The 18,740-nt window shown below is 35.3% G+C and overlaps 3 protein-coding genes across 3 annotated transcripts; 2 read left to right on the top strand and 1 right to left on the bottom strand.

Annotated features, from left to right (window-relative positions):
• The first annotated feature begins 625 nt into the window (after positions 1 to 625).
• Positions 626 to 1,897, top strand: LOC104234509 (uncharacterized). Its single transcript, XM_009788084.1, has 4 exons — positions 626 to 1,043; positions 1,160 to 1,355; positions 1,466 to 1,562; positions 1,694 to 1,897. Exons 1-4 carry the CDS (start codon positions 626 to 628, stop codon positions 1,895 to 1,897), a joined length of 915 nt encoding a protein of 304 aa, XP_009786386.1.
• A 726-nt stretch (positions 1,898 to 2,623) lies between these two features.
• LOC104234495 (LIM domain-containing protein WLIM2b-like) lies at positions 2,624 to 6,218 on the top strand. Its single transcript, XM_009788068.2, has 6 exons — positions 2,624 to 2,873; positions 3,069 to 3,262; positions 3,622 to 3,721; positions 3,816 to 3,850; positions 3,947 to 4,036; positions 5,740 to 6,218. The coding sequence occupies exons 2-6, from the start codon at positions 3,128 to 3,130 to the stop codon at positions 5,947 to 5,949; spliced, it is 570 nt and encodes a 189-aa protein (XP_009786370.1). The 5' UTR covers positions 2,624 to 2,873; positions 3,069 to 3,127; the 3' UTR covers positions 5,950 to 6,218.
• Positions 6,219 to 7,591: 1,373 nt separating this feature from the next.
• LOC104234502 (probable sugar phosphate/phosphate translocator At3g11320) lies at positions 7,592 to 11,429 on the bottom strand. The gene is made up of 4 exons (XM_009788076.2): positions 10,629 to 11,429; positions 10,100 to 10,203; positions 9,757 to 9,985; positions 7,592 to 8,147 (listed from the first exon to the last, which is right to left on the bottom strand). The coding sequence occupies exons 1-4, from the start codon at positions 11,067 to 11,069 to the stop codon at positions 8,001 to 8,003; spliced, it is 921 nt and encodes a 306-aa protein (XP_009786378.1). The 5' UTR covers positions 11,070 to 11,429; the 3' UTR covers positions 7,592 to 8,000.
• Positions 11,430 to 18,740: the final 7,311 nt, after the last annotated feature.

Genomic DNA, 18,740 nt, shown 5'->3' with positions numbered 1-18,740 from the left:
CACGGGTTACTAAATCGCATATTCTAATTGTAAATGCTCCAATTAGAGTTGATGTCCCAGCTGGACAATATAATAATGCAAATGAGTCTAGGTCACGCCTTAAACGTGGTAGACCAATCGGTTCCAAGGATATGAATTCCCGAAAAAGAAAAGGAGCAAATGATCAAGTTGATCATAATATCAAGAGGAGCATAAATACATAATAATTGATAAAACCTCACAAGAGGTTCTAGTACCTGAAAATGATAAAAATAAAGAGATCTCAATATGTTATGTCTCTACAGGAAAAAGATGGAACAGAAATAATATTGTTATTGACAATAATTTTGCATATAACGTTGTAGTTGAAGTAATGCAACAAGATGAGGATTTTGAGCCAAAATCTATCAACGAATGTAGACAAAGAAATGATTGACCAAAATAAAAAAAAAATTCAATTCAAGCGTAATTGGCTTCAGTCGGAAAATGTGAAGTTTTCGGACCAATAGTCCGAACGCCTGAAGGTGTCAGGCCAGTGGGGTATAAATGGGTTTTTGTGCGTAAACAAAATGAGAAAGGTAAAGTCGTAAGACATAAAGCACGACTTGTGGCATAAGGGTTTTTGCAAAGGCCTAACATTGATTATATGGAGACATATTCTTTTGTGGTAGATGCAATTATCTTATGGTATCTAATAAATCTGGCAGTTCATGAAAAGCTTGATATGCGGTTGATGGATGTTGTCACATCCTACTTGTATGGCTCGCTAGATAATGAATTTTTTATGAAAATCCTTGAAGAATTTAAAGTTTCTGAAGCACATAAAAGTTCAAGGAAAACTTGTTCAATAAAGCTTCAGAAATCCTTGTACGGATTGAAGCAATCAGAGAGGATGTGGTACAATCCCCTTAGCAAGTATTTGCTAAAGAAAAGGTACAAAAATGACCCCATTTGCCCCTCTAATTTTATTAAGAGGTCTGGATCTGAATTTGTCACCATAGCTGTGTATGTAGATGACTTGAATACCATTGACACTTCTAAAGAGCTTCCAAAGGTTGTAGAGTGTTTGAAGAAAGAATTTGAAATGAAAGATTTTGATAAGACAAAATTTTGTCTTGGCCTACAAATTGAGCATGAAACAAACAGAATTTTTGTCCATTAATCAACATACACTGAAAAGGTTTTAAAGCGATTTTACATGAAAAATGCACATCTATTGAGTACTCCAATGATTGTGAGACCGCTTCACATAAATCAAGATCCATTTCGCCTCAACAAAATGACGAAGAACTCGTTGGTGATGAAACTCCATATCTTAGTGCAATTGGGTTACTGATGTATCTTGCTAACAATACCGACCATATATTGCTTTTGCAGTAAGCTTATTAGCAAGATTCAGTTCCTCTCCAACAAGAAGGTATGATTTTAAACATATATTTAGATATCTTCGGGGAACTATAGATATGTGATTGTTTTATTCTAATAGATTCAAGTCAGAAATGATTGACTATGCCGATGCAGGTTATTTGTCTGATCCACATATAAAGCCCGATCTCAAACGAGCTATTTGTTTATATATGGAGGTACAATTATATCATGGTGTTCAATGAAACAAACAATTGCTGCCACATTTTCAAATCATACTGAAATAATAGTCATTCATGAAGCTAATCGAGAATATGTTTGGTTGAGATCAATGACTCAACATGTTCAGCAAATGTGTGGTTTTCTTATGAAAAAAGATAATCCAACTACACTATATGAAGACAATGTTGCTTGCATTGCTCAACTGAAAGGAGGATACATCAAAGGAGACTGGACAAAGTGCATTTCACCAAAAAAAAAATTCACGCATGATCTTCAACAAAATGGTGAAATTAATGGTCAACAGATTCGTTCAAGTAAATCTGTTCGCTAAGGCATTACCAACTTCACCATTTGAGAAGTTGATACAGAAGATTGGAATGTGCCGTCTTCGAGAAATAAAGTGATATTTTTATGAGAGGGAGTAAGATACGCGATGTACTCATAAGGTTTTTAACGAGGCAGCAAATAAAGCGTATTACAGATATGTGTACCCTTTTTCCTTCATTAAGATTTTTTTCCACAAGATTTTTTCTTAGTAAGGTTTTAACGAGGCATATTATCTATTTTTGGACATCGAAGGGGGAGTATTGTAAAACCTATAGTAATTGTGGATGTCCACTACTCCCACTACTTTCACCTATGATGTAGATAGCTTTCCACTACTCATCACTATTATGATTGCAATTCTCACACCTCCATACCCCTCCCATGATCTTCCGCATGATCTCAATTATTAATGTTATGTGTAAGACAATCATTTTGTAACCTTTCATGTAATAGTATAAATAGAGGCATGGAATGTGATATGTGACACACTTGAACACTTGATGAAATAAGAAAACTATCTCTTCTTGTATTATTGTATTACTTATCTTCTTGTTTTATATTGTTATTCTGAACTACATTACTTTAATACTAGTCGAAATATAGTCAATTTTTATCCATAAAAACATAGAGCTACTACGGTTTAGGACTGATTTAGCACCGAAAAGTGGTCCATTTCATTAAGACGGTAAAGAAACGAGTCAAAAACATTGAACTAATTTTTACATATTCCAGCAAAAGATACTTGTATCCTTTTTTGCCTTCCAATTGCCCCACATCATCATCATCCACTTCGTTGCCTCTGCTCAAATTCCACCCCACCCCCACCCCCGCCCCCTGCCCCTCGTACATAAATATATGTCAAAGAATTTCTTATGAACCCAGAATTTTAAAATCCTCCCCATTTCTCCTCCACTTTATCAACTTGACTTTGATCATCACATCAATTTTTTTGTGACAGGCTTGTAGATCAACACTTCAAGGTATGTATTTTGACTTTACTAACTTTTTCTAAAAGCTCAAGATCACTTTTTAGAAACTAATTTTTCTAGAACCCAAGAAAAAAATGTGCTAGGCGATTTGATGGTAAAGTACTGATACCCAATTTGTTTTTACATCAGATCGGTGTATATTCTTGAAATTGATTGCAAATATCTGAGTCTTTTTTGCATCTACAGAGTCGAATCTGAGCTGGGAAAAAGGAAGATCTAGAGTTTTATTTGTCATTAGAAGAAGTATGTCTTTTATTGGGACACAACAGAAATGCAAGGCCTGTGAAAAGACAGTTTACCCGGTGGAGCTGTTGTCAGCTGATGGGGTTAATTATCACAAGTCTTGCTTCAAATGCAGCCATTGCAAAGGAACACTTAAGGTGCTTTTGCTATGCTTATATAAACTACAATCTGGTTTTCACTTTATGTTGTTTGCTTTTTGTGCATAAAGTATTAGTCTTAAGTTGTGAAATTGGAAAAAGAGTAAACTTGTCTTGATTCACAAATACTATCCTAAAAAAGAAAAATATCTCCATGTTGGATCATACTGCATTGGTAGTTGTACTTTGAGCATTGACAATTGGACGAGGCCAAGCATTGAGGAAACTGTACCCAAGATTTGAATAGTTTAAACTAATCCGAAAAGAAGAAGATAAAGATTTGAATAATTCCATATGAAAAGGATAATGGTGTTTAGACTCAATTGACTGATGTTATGTATTTGTGAACTTTTTGTTAGCTGAGCAATTTCTCCTCAATGGAAGGTGTTCTGTATTGCAAGCCCCATTTTGAGCAGCTTTTCAAGGAGTCTGGCAACTTCAATAAGAACTTTCAGTCACGTAGGTCTATATATTCTTGCTTAGTTAAGTTCTTTCTCCAATTTTATACCTGATCTGCTTTATTCATAATATCAAACGTATTTTACTTTCACAGCTGCGAAGTCAGCTGAGAAGTTAACTCCTGAGCTGGTAAATTTTCTTTGCATCTACTTGTGTACAAAATTAACAAACTGAAAATCAACAAACCATGCCTCATACTCTCTCCTTTCTTGTTTTGTTATGCAGACAAGGTCGCCTAGTAAAGCTGCTGGCATGTTTTCTGGCACGCAGGAAAAATGTGCAACTTGTGGTAAAACAGCTTACCCACTCGAGAAGGTAAAAACTGGCTCCTCAAATTTTCCCTAGCCATGATGTTTCTGTTGAAAAGTAAACCGTTGCATTCTTCTTTTTGCTGTAAGTTCCTATTCTGGAACTTCAATTGGGAAAAGGTGGTTGCCCATTTCGCTTATTTGATGCATCAATAAGTTGCTTGTCTGTGGCAATGGTGTCATCAATTTCCTGCTGTGGATTTAGCATTGTCAGAACGTTACTGATTTTCAGTGGCGCGTGAAAGCACAATTAGCGTTTAAGTAGCTTTCCAATGTGAAAGTGCACAAGCAATGTTCATTTAGAGAGCAGGGACAACCTTTTACTTTTAAATGGTTGGAGGTGCTTTACCAACTGAGCAAGCCTCACTTGTCATTTACACCACATTTGTTGGTTAAAACGATAGGATTGATGTTATAAATGGTATAACGTTAGCATAACAACTGAAGTCCACAAAGATCTATTCTTTTCTTTTTTTCCGGTAATAAGATGTGAATATATTACCAGACAACCAACCATCAATTTACACAGAAAGAGCACTCACTACTGTTATAGAACCAGTAAATGAGCCTCGAACACCTCTCTCTCTCAAAAAAAAAACTACTAGCTACATATCCCATCAATTAGAAATCTAGTTTTCCTCGCTTCCTTAGTTTCCTTCAACATATCAATTGTCTCCCTTATTACACTTTGGATTTGCTACAAAACAAAACTATTATTTACACTATGTCCTCTATAATGTTTCCGATTTTGTGCTTGCCATATTTGAAAGATTCCCGCTCCATATATTGCTGCCATGATGTTCTTCTTAAAGAGTCTCCAGTGTTTCCTTTTGATGTTGTGCATGGTATCCGCCACCTCTGGAAGTTGTATGCTGAGACCAATCCATTGGTTTACAAAGATCTATTCTTATTCAGTCGCAAATTGACTGTTAATGGTTCGGCCATGATAGTAGTTAAAACTGACTTGCTGTGCAAATTGGTGAGTTTGAGCATTTTGCATCTTACTCTCCCTCCTCCCGTCATCTAGTACTCTACCAATCTTTTCCATTTTTGCACATTCTAGTGGACGCCAACTCTGAAATTATGAGGCAGAATCACATGTTATATTGCTTCCATATTTCTTAGGTAGTTCTCAGACTCTCAGTTGCCAGTTGCCACAAAATGGTGAATGTCCACCTTTGAAGTTGTAATGCAGCTAAGAAATTTAATTTGTATGAAAAGCTAGTCTTTCGATCAGAATGTGATATGACGCAAGAAAAATAGCTGAGCTGTCTAATGCTTCCATACATTCTCTTGTCCAGCAAGTAGTTATTTCTCTTGATTTATGATTTATTTTCTTGGCGGCTTGGAGATGATTTCTGAATATCATCATCTTTGATGTTGGAAGTTATATGTAAGTGAACAATACATTAGTGACCTACTTCTAGACCACAGATTCTGAGTTAAGCATACCTCTCCTCATTTTAAATTTATTTGAGAAGGAAAATATAAATATTAATTTCCTTGCAACAATTGACCTGGTCTACTGAGTACTGTCTCTAGCATTGAAACATGGAGGGGTTATCCAACGTTTACTCTAGGTTGTTAACTTTTTCTTTTCTACCTGGGAAGTTTCTACAATTGCCTTTCCTTTTTAGATCAAAATTGGAGCAGTAAACACAAGCTTTACTATTGCAACAGTTGATGCATGTGTTGGTTGCATTTTTTTAGGTGACAGTGGAGAACCAAAGTTATCATAAGACATGTTTCAAGTGTTCTCATGGTGGATGCTCTTTATCTCCTTCGAATTATGCCGCCCTAAATGGGATTTTATACTGCAAACCTCATTTTTCACAGCTTTTCAAGGAGAAAGGCAGCTACAATCATTTGATCAAGTCTGCCTCGATGAAACGTCCAGCTGCAACCGTTCCAGATTCTTAAACTCCATGTTTCAGTCACAACTACTTTATCCATCCACATGGACTTGATATTTCTTGAGTGTGTTTCTTGCGCTTTCTTTGTTCATTAGCTGGTAACCTCGTCATTTTGGGTTACTGGTTTGACCATCGTGAAGGCTATTGTCCTGATTTATTGTATCATTTAACTTTTGGATGTTGAAATTCCTGCCCCTATCAAATGATCTTTGGCAGGAGCTAATTGTGTGATACATAACAGTGTTGTTACTTAGTATTCTTCTGTTGCTCTCCTTATATTTGTCTTCTGCTTAGGTGCTGATGCGCCCTTTCCTGTCACAAAAGCAGCTCCATTGGATATGAATTTACAGTCGGTGTTTGCACCAAATAAATACATGTATGATATCATATCTCTTACATAAATTTTCATCAGGAGCATTTTGAATAAGAAAACAAAAAACAAAAAACAAAAAAAAAAGGGGCATGGGATTAGGATGAGAATGTTTGAACTAACGATGACATTGTCACCGTGAAAGCTGACGAAGGATTTCTGAAAGCCCTTGTATGCTATTCCTCCATCTGTTTTTTTGCTTCTGTATTTTCTGCCTACGTTTTAGCAAATTGGGATATTTCTAGATATGTTATTAAACTTTGCTTTACAAGATGTCACGTCTTTCCTTAGGTTTAGTGGCATGTCTTTTTATTCTCCTTAACAATAGAATATGACAACCAGTACATGGTTTACTAGAAAACCAGACGGTCAAAAAAGAAAGAGTTTATTCTAAAACCAACCTATTGTTAGCGCAAAAATATAACATACACAACTGCACCTCAATCTCAAGATAGTTGTGATCGACTGCATGAAAAATCATTTAGATGCATATCAATTCAATAATTTTTGTTTTAGATTCTCTAACAAAATAAAAAAAAACTCCGAGCAAACTAAACCTTAAACATAACTAATAGTAGAAAATTCGAAATACAGGAGTGAGCAGCATGTAAGCTTGAGTTCTGCACTGAAGTAGACGAACTCCTTCACAAAGGCAACTCTGCTAGCGAGCAAGTGAGAAACCAAAGATGCAAACCTCTTCTTGAAGTTAAGCCTACCGCAGAGATTGAGCTCATACAAACTTATGGTGAAGTGAAAAATAAAGCCTAAGGCCAGACCAAAGGTGAAATTATGTTTGGCGAAATTGACTAGTTAGGTGTAAATGGTTATCACTTCTAGTAGGATATTTATTATTCAGTATCCAAATCTCAGTTTCACTATCAATCGAACAACCTCCTTCCATCCAAATTACTTGGGATTAATTATATGAATTCTATGTATCCATTCCATTTTTTAGTACTTTGGGGATTCATCATAATAAAAATTCTTTTACCTGGATGTGAAGATGGGCTCAGGCAAAATGTGGAGTGGCTGACCATTTCAAATTCAGCAGTTGTTGCTCTTGTTGGAATTACAAATCTCAGATGGTTATTTTCTGAAATGCTTATTGTAGAAAGGCATAAACAAGTTGGAACCGTGCTCAATTATAGACACCAAAGTAAGCGCTATACATACTTTTAGCACAATTTGGATTTCATACAAATGAGAGAACTATAATAACTAGGCACATATCTCCAACATAGTCCATTCAAAAAAAGTGGCATAAATATAACATAGTATATGAGCGCAAATATCATTTCTTTTTCTAAATAAAGGAGAAACGATTTACAAATTTCAGTTCCTTTCAATTTATAAATCTCATCATAACAACTACAGTAACATATAATGTAGTCTTAGTCAACAGTTTCCTCAAAGAATAAAGATAAAAGATCTTTCATTCTTAACCCTATGGTGGGAAGAATGTATAGACAAATTAAGTCACTTATTACGGATCTATTCAGGCTACTCTGGCTCTTCCCGGGTAGAGATTGCATCTTGTTTCCCATGTTACCTGGCAAAAAATAAATGAGGGAAAAATTCCTAGATACCAACTGCAAGCGCATGACTCCACTTGCATCCTGAAGGTTGAATCTTTCCTTGAACATCAATTGATATCAAAGTCGTGGTTGATGTTTTTCCAGGTTCATATTTCACTTACTACGTTTCTTTGCTTCACTATAGAGTATTACTCCAAAAACTGTGAGTGTGTAGCCAAGCATCCCTATAACTGACACTGGATTCTTAAATATTAAGATTGAGACAACAACAGCTACAGCACCTTTTGCATTTCCCAGGACCTGTGAAACGGCGAAATTCTGTTAGACATAACAACCATGAAGGAGATCCAGGAAAAATGAATCATCTCTTCATAATCCTAAACCCAAAAGAAAAAGGTAATGGAAATAAACTTCAAAACCCACTGGAAACAAATGCCAAAAACATAATAATGATAGAGGGACAAGAATATAAGTAGGCCACGCTATTTATTCTTGATTCCAATAGAGTTTTAACTGAATACTGTTTCAAGTCTATCCAAAAAATGAACTTTATCTTCTTCCTTTCCCTTTTTTCTCTTTTGGGGTTCTTTTTTTTTTTTTGTGGGGGGGGGGGGGGGGGTTGCTCCCCTTTCTTTAAAGGGAAAAGTCTCCATCTTGAGAAGATACTCCAATATTAAATCCCTTCGCTGCAAGTTTGAAGGCCCATTTTTCTTTCTTTTCCATGTTATCACAAAATTGTCAGGCAAATATCTTAGTATATGTGATACAATCAGAAAATTTTACATCCAGCTAGACTTTTCTTGCTAAAAATAAACTTGCATTCCCAAATTACCAATAAACAACAACCATTTTCTTAGGCGGAGTTAGCCATGGCAAAACCATTTGGGAAAAGGTGCAAGCCCTGATGTGACTACCTCAAGAACAAATTATACCACTCAGCATATTTAGTATGCTTATCAACCAACCTCAAAATCTAACATTGATATCATTTAAACTCTATTACTTAATCTATTGGCGAATGAAAGTTGATTGTATTTGTGGTACGGATCTCATATTGGCACGGAGGACTAAATACCCAAGTTGGAGTCCTCTTCATAGTTTATGACACCTAAATCCCTACTCAATAGTAAGAGGCCGAGTCTTCCAATGCTAAACTTATTCTTCTCAAAAATAGGTCTGTCAATTGATTCCTCATGTAAGGCTAAGCATGACTATATCTACTCCTCCCCAAACTTCAGTTAGAGTCCTAATATTCTGTTGATATTATATACATACTCTACTGGTACATGTCTATAAGTCTTACAAGTTTGATTCACCAGCATCATACTTCACTTATTTGGTTTCTATGAGAATCAGGGGAAACTTAAATCCGATGCAATTCACATAAATATTAAGCTTAAAAGAATCACGGTGCTAGAGAAATCACCAAAATATCAGCATAACAAACAAACCCACAATGTTTACAAATCCGAAAGAGATCATAGCTCAAATATTGAAGCTCCACATATACAGCATACTAGGATAGAAGAAACACTCCAACCATATTGAATTCAAGATCTCAAAATTCAGACAACCCCTCTTCCAGAACATTTTTTTTTCATTAGGGGAAAAAAGTTTAGAAGTGCTTGAAAAATTCAAATATTATGTGAGATACGAGCTGTATTTGACGAAAGAGAAGAAAATGCGTAGGATTTTCAAATAAGTAAAATAGCTCTTCGATAAAATTCAAAGATGAATCCTTCCAGACAAAAGCAAAAAAGACAGTATAAATTGATCCCATTTTACTTATCAAGATCTGAAAGCAGCACTGATATCCGATTTAAAAAATAAGCATAATCTAAACTGATGATACAAAAAATCCAAGAACCCATCTTAAATATATCTTGAACGGAGAATCAAGAAAAATTACCTGAAGAGTCAGCGCACTGGTGTGTTTCGTGACCAGAAAATTGGTCAAGTTTACAAAATAAGCAAGGGCAGAATTGAAAAGCAATAACCAGATGATCTTTATATCATCTCTTGCAAGTGCCAGTGTTATACCAACTACATTATCTTCCATCAAGAGCGTTGCAGGTAATAAAAGCACGACTGCTATAGGAGCCATGTAGAGTAAAAGGTTCATGGAATTCAGCTTCTCCCTGTAATATGTAAACACAAACAATTCAGCATCCTATCCTATCTCCGGATTGACCATAATGAAGAGCATAGAATTCCACTAAATATTTACTGAAACACAAAAACAGCATTATTACCCTTCAGAGGAAAGCAAAATTCCCTGAACCACTGACTTGAGTGCCCTTGCAGCAGTTGCGCCGATACACATTATAAACCCAAATAGATGAAAACTTGGCTCTCCCTGAGAAGATAAACTAAAATAAATTAGTCTTAAGAAAGATTCCATCTGCAGCACTAAAGTCTAAAGTGTCAATACAAGTTAGTCATACAAAATCCAAATCAGCTTTTTCAACAAGTCTAGCTCACAAACACATCTTTTGGCACAACTTAAACACTTAGTACCTATTAACAATCCAATGTGCAGCAAGATCCTGTATTGAATCAAGCATTGACAAAATACGACCCACTAACTTAGAAATATTACCACATTATTTCACTCAAAAACATGTATTCATCTTACATCTTATCATTGCAACAGCAAATATGCAATTTTCTTAGAATGGGGTATAAGCTTGAACTCTACCTAATTAAATCAACCACAAGAGACCGAATTAAATAACTATAGCACCAGAATTCAAGTAAAACTGAGATAGAAGAAAAGCATACCCCGCTGGCAATGATAACCCCCGTGACAACAGGAATGAGAGTGACATAAGTCAACCAAGCCTCCCTCTTGAACGTCATTAGGTAAGCAAATACAGCAGTGAAAAAGGGAGTGGTAGCACCAATAGCCTGATTGAAGGATACAGGCAAATACCTAAGGGAGATGTTGCCACTAACAACAGAGGCACAAAATATAGCACTCAAAGCAGAGATCTTCAAGAACTGAACCCTAGATCTTATAGTCTGCATTGGTACCATTTTCATCCAAGCAATGGCTATATAACTTAGCAAAGAACAAGCAGTCATATGACACATGGTAAGAAATATTGGATATTTGAACCCATAATTGCTTAGCAAATACTTGTTCAGCAACAAAACCCCAATGTTCGACGAATACCATGATGTTACTAGCCCAATCGTGAAGAATTTCCCCGTTGTCTTCATTGCAATCCAAGATTCGCCTATTTTCTGCGACCCAAAACCTCCAAAAAGAAATTTTATACCCAAAAAGTATATCAAGAATTTAAGATCTCAACATGTATGGATCTGATTCAATTTTCGTCAACAGAGATATGTTGACAACAACACTTGAACAAACAAATAAAAGCTACCTCCTTCCGTATTTTTTTTTGGGGGGGGGGGGGGTATATAAATTGTGTACAGCAAATTGAATAAAAAGGGCACGCCGGAGTAGAGAAAAAAAAGAGAAGGGAGTTTGGAAGACTACCGACGCTGCTGGTGCAAATATACAGAAAGGTAACGCGTATTAGGGAAAAAAGAAAGGGGGTATTCGGCTACTGCTTTAGTTTAGTACTACTACTATAATTCCATTTATATGTAATTTTCATAGAGTAGTTACCTAGTAGACTTAAAATTTCTTCCTCTTTTTTTGAGTTGAATTAAAATAATATTCTCCAATTTTATTATGTGATTATATTTGATTGGATATGATATTTAAATATTAATTTAACTTATATTATATATTAGTAGTAATTAAGTGATTTTAAATATTTAAAAAATCGAAAATTTTGTTTAAAAATAGAATGGTGTAAGATACTTTGGCCATCTTAAAGTAGAAAGCATGTTAAATATAAATTAAAACCAAATAAATATTATTGTAAGAGAAAATAAAATGATAAATGTTATTTACTTAGAATATTAAAATGGAGGAGGATTCAATGTAACGTCTTTAGAGGGAAGCTTTATACTATTATGGAAGCAAGCAAAGGGACTCTTTTTTCACGTTAGTATGGTTTTTAAAAATTCATTTTCATATTAAATTGAATTAATTTAGTTTTTTTGTTTTTTTTTTCTTGCCAGGGAGCCAACTACCATCTGCTTAGCCTCCTTGTATTTAATGAAACAGAAAAGTAAATACTATACTATCAGAATAAATGAACAAAAATAATTTATAAGTGTGTCTTGAACCTTAATTGATGTAGTAATAATTATTAACGATTCGACGTCTGCCGGCGAATACGGTAGTAGTTCATTTTCAACTAGCAGTTCTGTTTATTTATCTTTTATGGAGTAGTATTTTTTTTGTTACCAAACAAGTGAAAGTTAGTATATTTGATGGAGTAGTTAATTTAGTTGGATTTGTTGATGGGATTATAATTTGATTATTGAATGCTTTAACTAGTTGGTTTGGTTTCCAATTTATTTGGTGAAGGGTTAAGTAAAAGCCTAAAACACTTAAATTTAGGTAAAAATTGTGTGGGTAGTCACTTTTTAATGTGGTATTTATTTTTTATCCAGTATTTTCAATGCTTAGCAATGATAGTCACTATTCAATTAAAATTAATATGAAAAGACTATGTTACTCTTTCTTCTATCTCTTTCATGTTAGGAAGCTCAACGAAATGACTTAAAGGATGACGAGATGATGAAAAAATTGAGTTTTGATTGAAAGTGAAGAGGTAAAAATTGAAACAGACGACAAAAGAGTATTGGAAAATTAAACAAGATATGCAAAAAGATTCAGATTAGGAGGATAAAAATTGAGTCTTGATATAAAGTGAACACAGAGTAGTGGGGTTTTTCATGTTTATTTGATTTGTCTGTTTTTTGGGGTCAAAAGGATCTATGAATGTAATTAGTGATTTAAAAATTGGATTTTTATTAAAAAGAGAAGCGATGAAAACGGAGAAAGATGTGGTGCCATGTTCGTGAGTTCAAAGAAAGGAATGAAATTTAAGAGGGAGAAGGAATGACTAATTACAGCTTTTCTTAAAATGAAATTTGATCGTATGCCATTATGGTGGTAGATGTATTTCGATTTGTGATTTCTGTGATGTATTTTTGATTTTCTGTTACGTTATGGATCATGAATTTACAGTTACAAGTTCAAAAGTTAAGGACACTTGGTCCTGAACTTAGACTAATAAGCTCAAAAGTTAAGGACAATAGGTTCTGAACTTAAAGTTACAAGTTCAAAAGTTAAGGACAATAGGTCTTGAAGTCCTGAACTTAGACTAACAAGCTCAAAAGTTAAGGACAATAAGTCCTGAACTTAGGCTAAGAAGCCCAAAAGTTAAGGACAATAGGTCCTGAACTTAGACTAACAAGCTCAAAAGTTAAGGACACTTGGTCCTGAACTTACAGTTACAAGTTCAAAAGTTAAGGACACCTGGTCCTGAACTTAGACTAACAAGCTCAAAAGTTAAGGACAATTGGTCTTGAACTTAGACTTACAAGTTCAAAAGTTAAGGACAAGTAGTCATTAACTTAGAGTTACAAGCACAGAAATTAAGGACAGGTGGTCCTGAACTTCGAGTTCCAAGTTCAAAAATTAAGGACATGTAGTCTTGAAGTCCTGAACTTAGAGTTACAAGTTCAAAAGTTAAGGATATGTAGTCCTGAAGTCATGAACTTAGAGTTACAAGTTCAAAAGTTAAGTACACTTGGTCCTGAACTTTATGAGCAGAAGGATGTTTTCGTCCGGGCAGGTAAAGTTTATTAAAGTAGTGGTTAAAGACTAAAGACATTTTAAACGGTGGCTTAAAAATAAATACATGTGTTATTAGTGGCTAACCGTGCACTTCCCCCTTTAGAGCTAAACACCCACTCAGTTTTAATTAAAGTAGCTTGCCTTAATTTAGTGGTATTAAATTGTAGCTTTGCTTGAAAACACAAATTAACTTCAGCTTTACTTGAAAATCACAAAACCAAAACAACAAATACTAATTAAACCAGGAAAGCTACACGGTATAATTGCTTTCAAAAATAATAACCGATAATATATATATATATTATATTTATGTGTAATTAGCGAATGTAATTATTTTTTAACCGACCGACAGAATATATAATGTACCTATTAAATATGAAGAAAACAATTTTTAATCGGTGGAATACGAAAAAAGAAAATGACAAAAGAAAACTCCCACGACAAACTACAAAAAGAAAAGAAAAAGTGGTCCTTAAATCGTGTGAAGACAGGCATTAGACAACGTGGTCGTTGGTAGTTTCTGCATACATATGTATTTACAATGTCTTCTGATCCGCAGAAGAGAAAGGTCAACGATATTGTATAAGTTCAGTTCAGAAAGGTCAACAAAGAAGATTAGTGTGAGGCCCAACCAAAACTTGCCAAGACTTTTTCAACTTTCACATTGCTTAAATTACTTATTTACTTACATCTAACACTTCCCAAATTTTCTTTTTAGGCCTGCAGATGGGGGAGAGAAAAATGACACTATATAGCCTTACTTAAATAATAGTCAAAAATTATATATATATATATATATGTAATATATAAAAACTATATAATTTTTATACACTTTTTCGATTGTCGAATGTAAATAGTTTTTGGCGCAGGCTAAAAATAATAATACCCAAAAGTTATTTGAATTGACATTTCATTCGATACACTTCAATGAATTTAAATTTTATACACTGCAGAGTTTCGTATGTTTAAAGGAGGTCAATTAATTATCGGTCGAAAAATTATATTTTATATATTAGAGAAAAGGAGCAAAAGTATTCCTCTACTATGTGAAAAGGATCACTTATGCCGTCCGTTATACTTTCGGTCCACTATTACCCCTAACGTTACAAAATTGGTGCAAAACTAACCCTCCTTCGTTGGGACTCTCCACCATGGCTAGTATCATTCTACATGGCCTGACATTATGCTGAGGTGGACGCCACATGACATGCCACTTCACCGCCCCAACCCCATTTTACTCCTCCCTCCACCTTTTTTTCCACCAATTACCTTCCCCTTCACCCAGCCACAACCGCCATCATCACCTCTTTCTTCAAAACTTGGTTCTCACATTTGGTCACCTAATTCTATGAGTAAAACGGTAAGTATATCCATATCTTGCTTAAGTTCAATGTTACATTCATATTATGCTTGGGCCATTACCCTCGAGTTACCAATCTTGATCTTTCGCTTTGTCCTAGAATTACAGGCACTTCAAATCACTCACAATTACAACTAGTTTATGCAAGAAAAATGTTGAGGTCAATCAATCTATCAAGGTCTAAGTTTTTTTTTTTACCCATGTAGGGTTTTCCAAGTTGGTGTTAAACGAATTTAGTTGAAATTAACCTATTAGATGCCATTGAGTTGAAGGATGTCGCTAGTGCTGCATTAGTTGAATCAAAGAACTTGGATGAGGTTGTGGTTGGTGAGGTATAAGTCTATAACATATATTGCACTTGGTTGTATAGGCTATAGTTGTGGGTTGCAGGGAAGTTGAGTTTTTTTCTTAGTTTCTTAGCCTTATAGTTGTTTGGTTGTTGATTTAGGTAGGGGTATAATTGCCGTTAAATGTTAGAAGATTCGTAGTTTGGATCTTTTTGCCTGTCGGTAATGGAGCATTCCTTCTCTTTATTTTGATTTTCCTTGTACTAAGGAGGTAATGATGGCGGTTGTTAGGTAAAATGGGAAGCGGTGGTGAAATATAAGGTGGAGGGAGGGGTAAAATGGGGTTGGACAGTGAGATGGCATGTCATGTGGCGTCCATCTCATAAAATGTCAGGCCACATAGAATGATATTAGCCATGGTAAAAAACCCTAACGGAGGAGGAATATTTTTGCACCAATCATGTAACATTAGGGGTAATAATGGAACTAAAGTATAACGGCAGGTATAAGTGATCCTTTTCACGTAGTAGAAGGATACTTTTGATCTTTTTCCCTATATATTATTCTTGACTTTGCTATATAATATACATATAGGGTGTGTTTGGTATGCAAAATATTTTCCTGTAAAATATGTTATTTGAAAATAGTGTCACGATCCATATTTTCCTCCGTAGGATGTCGTGACGCCACCTGATTTTTAGGACTAGGTAAGCCTAATACTTATATAAATAATGGCAAAATTTAACTAACAACTATAAATTCGAAATGAAAATATTCATACAAGCCAATAATCCCAAAACCGGTAATACAACTCATAAGCTCTACTGAGTTTGCTAAAAAAAATCCCTAAATAGAAATTTTTCGGAATAGAAATAAACAGTACAAGTACAATATCATAAGGTAACTCTTAGGCCTGCGAACGCGATGACAGGTTTACCTTGAGTCTCCACAATAAAATACGAATAGCTAGCTATTAATCAACCAACTCTGAAATATCTGGATCTGCACAAAAATATGCAGAAAGTGTAGCATGAGTATACCACAACGGTAACCAGTAAGTATTAAGACTAATCTCGGTGGAATAATATCAAGACACCTACTGGACTAAACAACCGGAACAAGTATGAAGGTGAACTAATGGGGAAACAATGTTAATATAAAGCTAAGCATGGTAAGGAAGACAAAAAAATACTCGCAATGAAACACCAGAAACAACAATTAGCAATAAGAAGCAAATAAATAATAATGTTGTAGATTAAGATGAACACAGTCTTAGTCCGGTGATACCAAATAAATAAAAACAAGTAACAACTCAATAAGAGCAACCGTTTTTACACCAGATTTATTCAAGAATTTCAAAGAGGTGCCAAACCTCATAATCACAAATCACGGGTCCCAATTTATGAACCCTAATCACTTGGCATCTTGTGCCCACATTACAATTCACAACCACACGGACGACTCACGTGCCAAGAGAGTGACAATATCTAATATCCGCACGGACCACTCACGTGCCAACAATAACAATGACTCATGACTGCACGGACAACTCACGCGCTACCAGGATAACTCACACACATAAGGCGAGTACACGAGAATATATGTAAATGATCAATAACATCAGAATTCATCTTCTTAAACCGATATGGGTGGTTTATTTATGTATATTCTTATGCAAATGTTCTACCACAATTCAATTAAACAAGTAAGAGTAGAGACAATGAATGACATAAAAGAAACGATCACCACAAAATATACACGGTATAACTCACACAAGGTAGACACACCGCTACACAAATATCAATACTAACAATGCCCCCAGGCCCTAACAAGTCATCACAAATCATTCCCCGACATAGCCCACCTTATCTCGCCATGTGCGCAATAATAAAGTAAATGTCCGTCTTGTCTCGTTGCACGCACATAATAATATTCTCACCTTGTCTTGCCACATGCGCAAACCTACATATATAGCTTGCCTTGTCACGCAACATATGCAAATATCAATAATAACAATAGCACGGATAACTCACGTGCAAACACCCCGACAATCCTCTCAACAATACCACATGTGCCATAACAACACAATAAAATGACTTTCATAACATGTGCCCATATGCCACATCATTTCCACAAAACAGTTTCAATATCACAACCACGCATAGCCCTCAGCTCAACAACACTAAGTACAATAACAACAACAATAATAATAACACGAGAGTACGACAAGTGAATCAATACAAGATCTTCAGAACACAAAGAAACGGAAGAACGAACTCTCAAAGAAAGACACAACATGGAATAATAGTCTCAACAAGAATGACTCAACAAGGGGAGAGATACTATGTAACAATGATTTCACAAATGTACAACTTGACGATAAGAGATATAGCATGATTCAATGATTCCAAATAAGGATGAGTCAACAATGAAAGGGGTAACAACACTCCAATTAAGGTTAAGCAAATAATGGGAAGGACGACAATAACTTCAATTAAGGTTAAGCAATTACAGAAAAGACATCATACTTCAATTTAAGGTTAAATAATTGCGGAAAGACAACATGGAAATAAAAGAGGCAACAACTTCAGTTAAGGCACATAAGAGTTTAATTGGCAATAAGGGTAGAACATGAATCAATTAATTCCAAATAAGACATGTAAGGGTTGTCACACCTCCTTTTTCCGCTCCCGCGAGGGGCGTAAGAGTTTTTCCAATTAAAGGACAATCGAAACGGGATTGGTTTATTTATTTCAGAGTCGCCACTTGGGAGATTTAGGGTGTCCCAAGTCACCAATTTTAATCTCGAATCGAGGAAAAGAATGACTCCATATTACAGTCTGCGCACCAGAAATCCGGATAAGGAATTCTGTTAACCCGGGAGAAGGTGTTAGGCATTCCCGAGTTCCGTGGTTCTAGCACGGTCGCTCAACTGTTATATTCGGCTTGATTATCTGATTTTATACAAATATGAACTTATGTGCAAAATTTTATCTTTTTACCGCTTTCTTACTTATTGTTATTATTTTACGAGAATTGCAACGTCGTGGAAACATATCTCGAACCACGTTACATCAATGCACCCGTAGTTGTTTGGCATATCTCGACTCGGTTGAGATTTGGATTTGGGTCACATAAATGTGCACCCGAGTTAAGGAAAATAAATTATTAAAGGCGCGCCTAAAGCAACTAGCGTCTTGTTATTTTGGGGAAGGCCGTAAAATTCGCTAAACGGCCTGTCCTCGAATTCTAAGTATTTTAATATATACATTTAGAGGGCCCCGCAGCTTGTGCATTTTTTGTTTGTCGAGGCTCGTCTCATTCATTATTAAAAAGAATTTGCAATGTCATGGAAATACATCTCAGACCACGTCACAATCAATGTACCCGTGATTAGAGACACATTTCGATTTCGTTGAGATTTGGATTTGGGTCACATAAATGTGCACCCGAGTTTAAGGAGATAACATTATTAAATACGCGCCTAAAGCGACTAGCGCAGGGTTATTTTGAGAAAA

The sequence above is a fragment of the Nicotiana sylvestris genome, chromosome 3 (genome assembly GCF_000393655.2).
Source record: "Nicotiana sylvestris chromosome 3, ASM39365v2, whole genome shotgun sequence".
Lineage (NCBI taxonomy): Eukaryota > Viridiplantae > Streptophyta > Magnoliopsida > Solanales > Solanaceae > Nicotiana > Nicotiana sylvestris.
This window is presented reverse-complemented; position numbering and strand designations above follow the sequence as displayed.

What these genes read in the sequence shown, in the direction of transcription:
- LOC104234509 (XM_009788084.1), top strand. Translation starts at nt 626, where the DNA reads ATGGAGACATATTCTTTTGTGGTAGATGCAATTATCTTATGGTATCTA. An exon ending in GCTTCCAAAGGTTGTAGAGT is followed by an intron (nt 1,044 to 1,159) that starts GTTTGAAGAAAG and finishes TACACTGAAAAG; the next exon opens with GTTTTAAAGCGATTTTACAT. An exon ending in GACCATATATTGCTTTTGCA is followed by an intron (nt 1,356 to 1,465) that starts GTAAGCTTATTA and finishes TTATTCTAATAG; the next exon opens with ATTCAAGTCAGAAATGATTG.
- LOC104234495 (XM_009788068.2), top strand. Translation starts at nt 3,128, where the DNA reads ATGTCTTTTATTGGGACACAACAGAAATGCAAGGCCTGTGAAAAGACA. An exon ending in ATTGCAAAGGAACACTTAAG is followed by an intron (nt 3,263 to 3,621) that starts GTGCTTTTGCTA and finishes ACTTTTTGTTAG; the next exon opens with CTGAGCAATTTCTCCTCAAT. An exon ending in CAATAAGAACTTTCAGTCAC is followed by an intron (nt 3,722 to 3,815) that starts GTAGGTCTATAT and finishes TTACTTTCACAG; the next exon opens with CTGCGAAGTCAGCTGAGAAG.
- LOC104234502 (XM_009788076.2), bottom strand. Translation starts at nt 11,069, where the DNA reads ATGAAGACAACGGGGAAATTCTTCACGATTGGGCTAGTAACATCATGG. An exon ending in GGGTTATCATTGCCAGCGGG is followed by an intron (nt 10,204 to 10,628) that starts GTATGCTTTTCT and finishes TTATCTTCTCAG; the next exon opens with GGAGAGCCAAGTTTTCATCT. An exon ending in ATTTTGCTTTCCTCTGAAGG is followed by an intron (nt 9,986 to 10,099) that starts GTAATAATGCTG and finishes TACATATTACAG; the next exon opens with GGAGAAGCTGAATTCCATGA.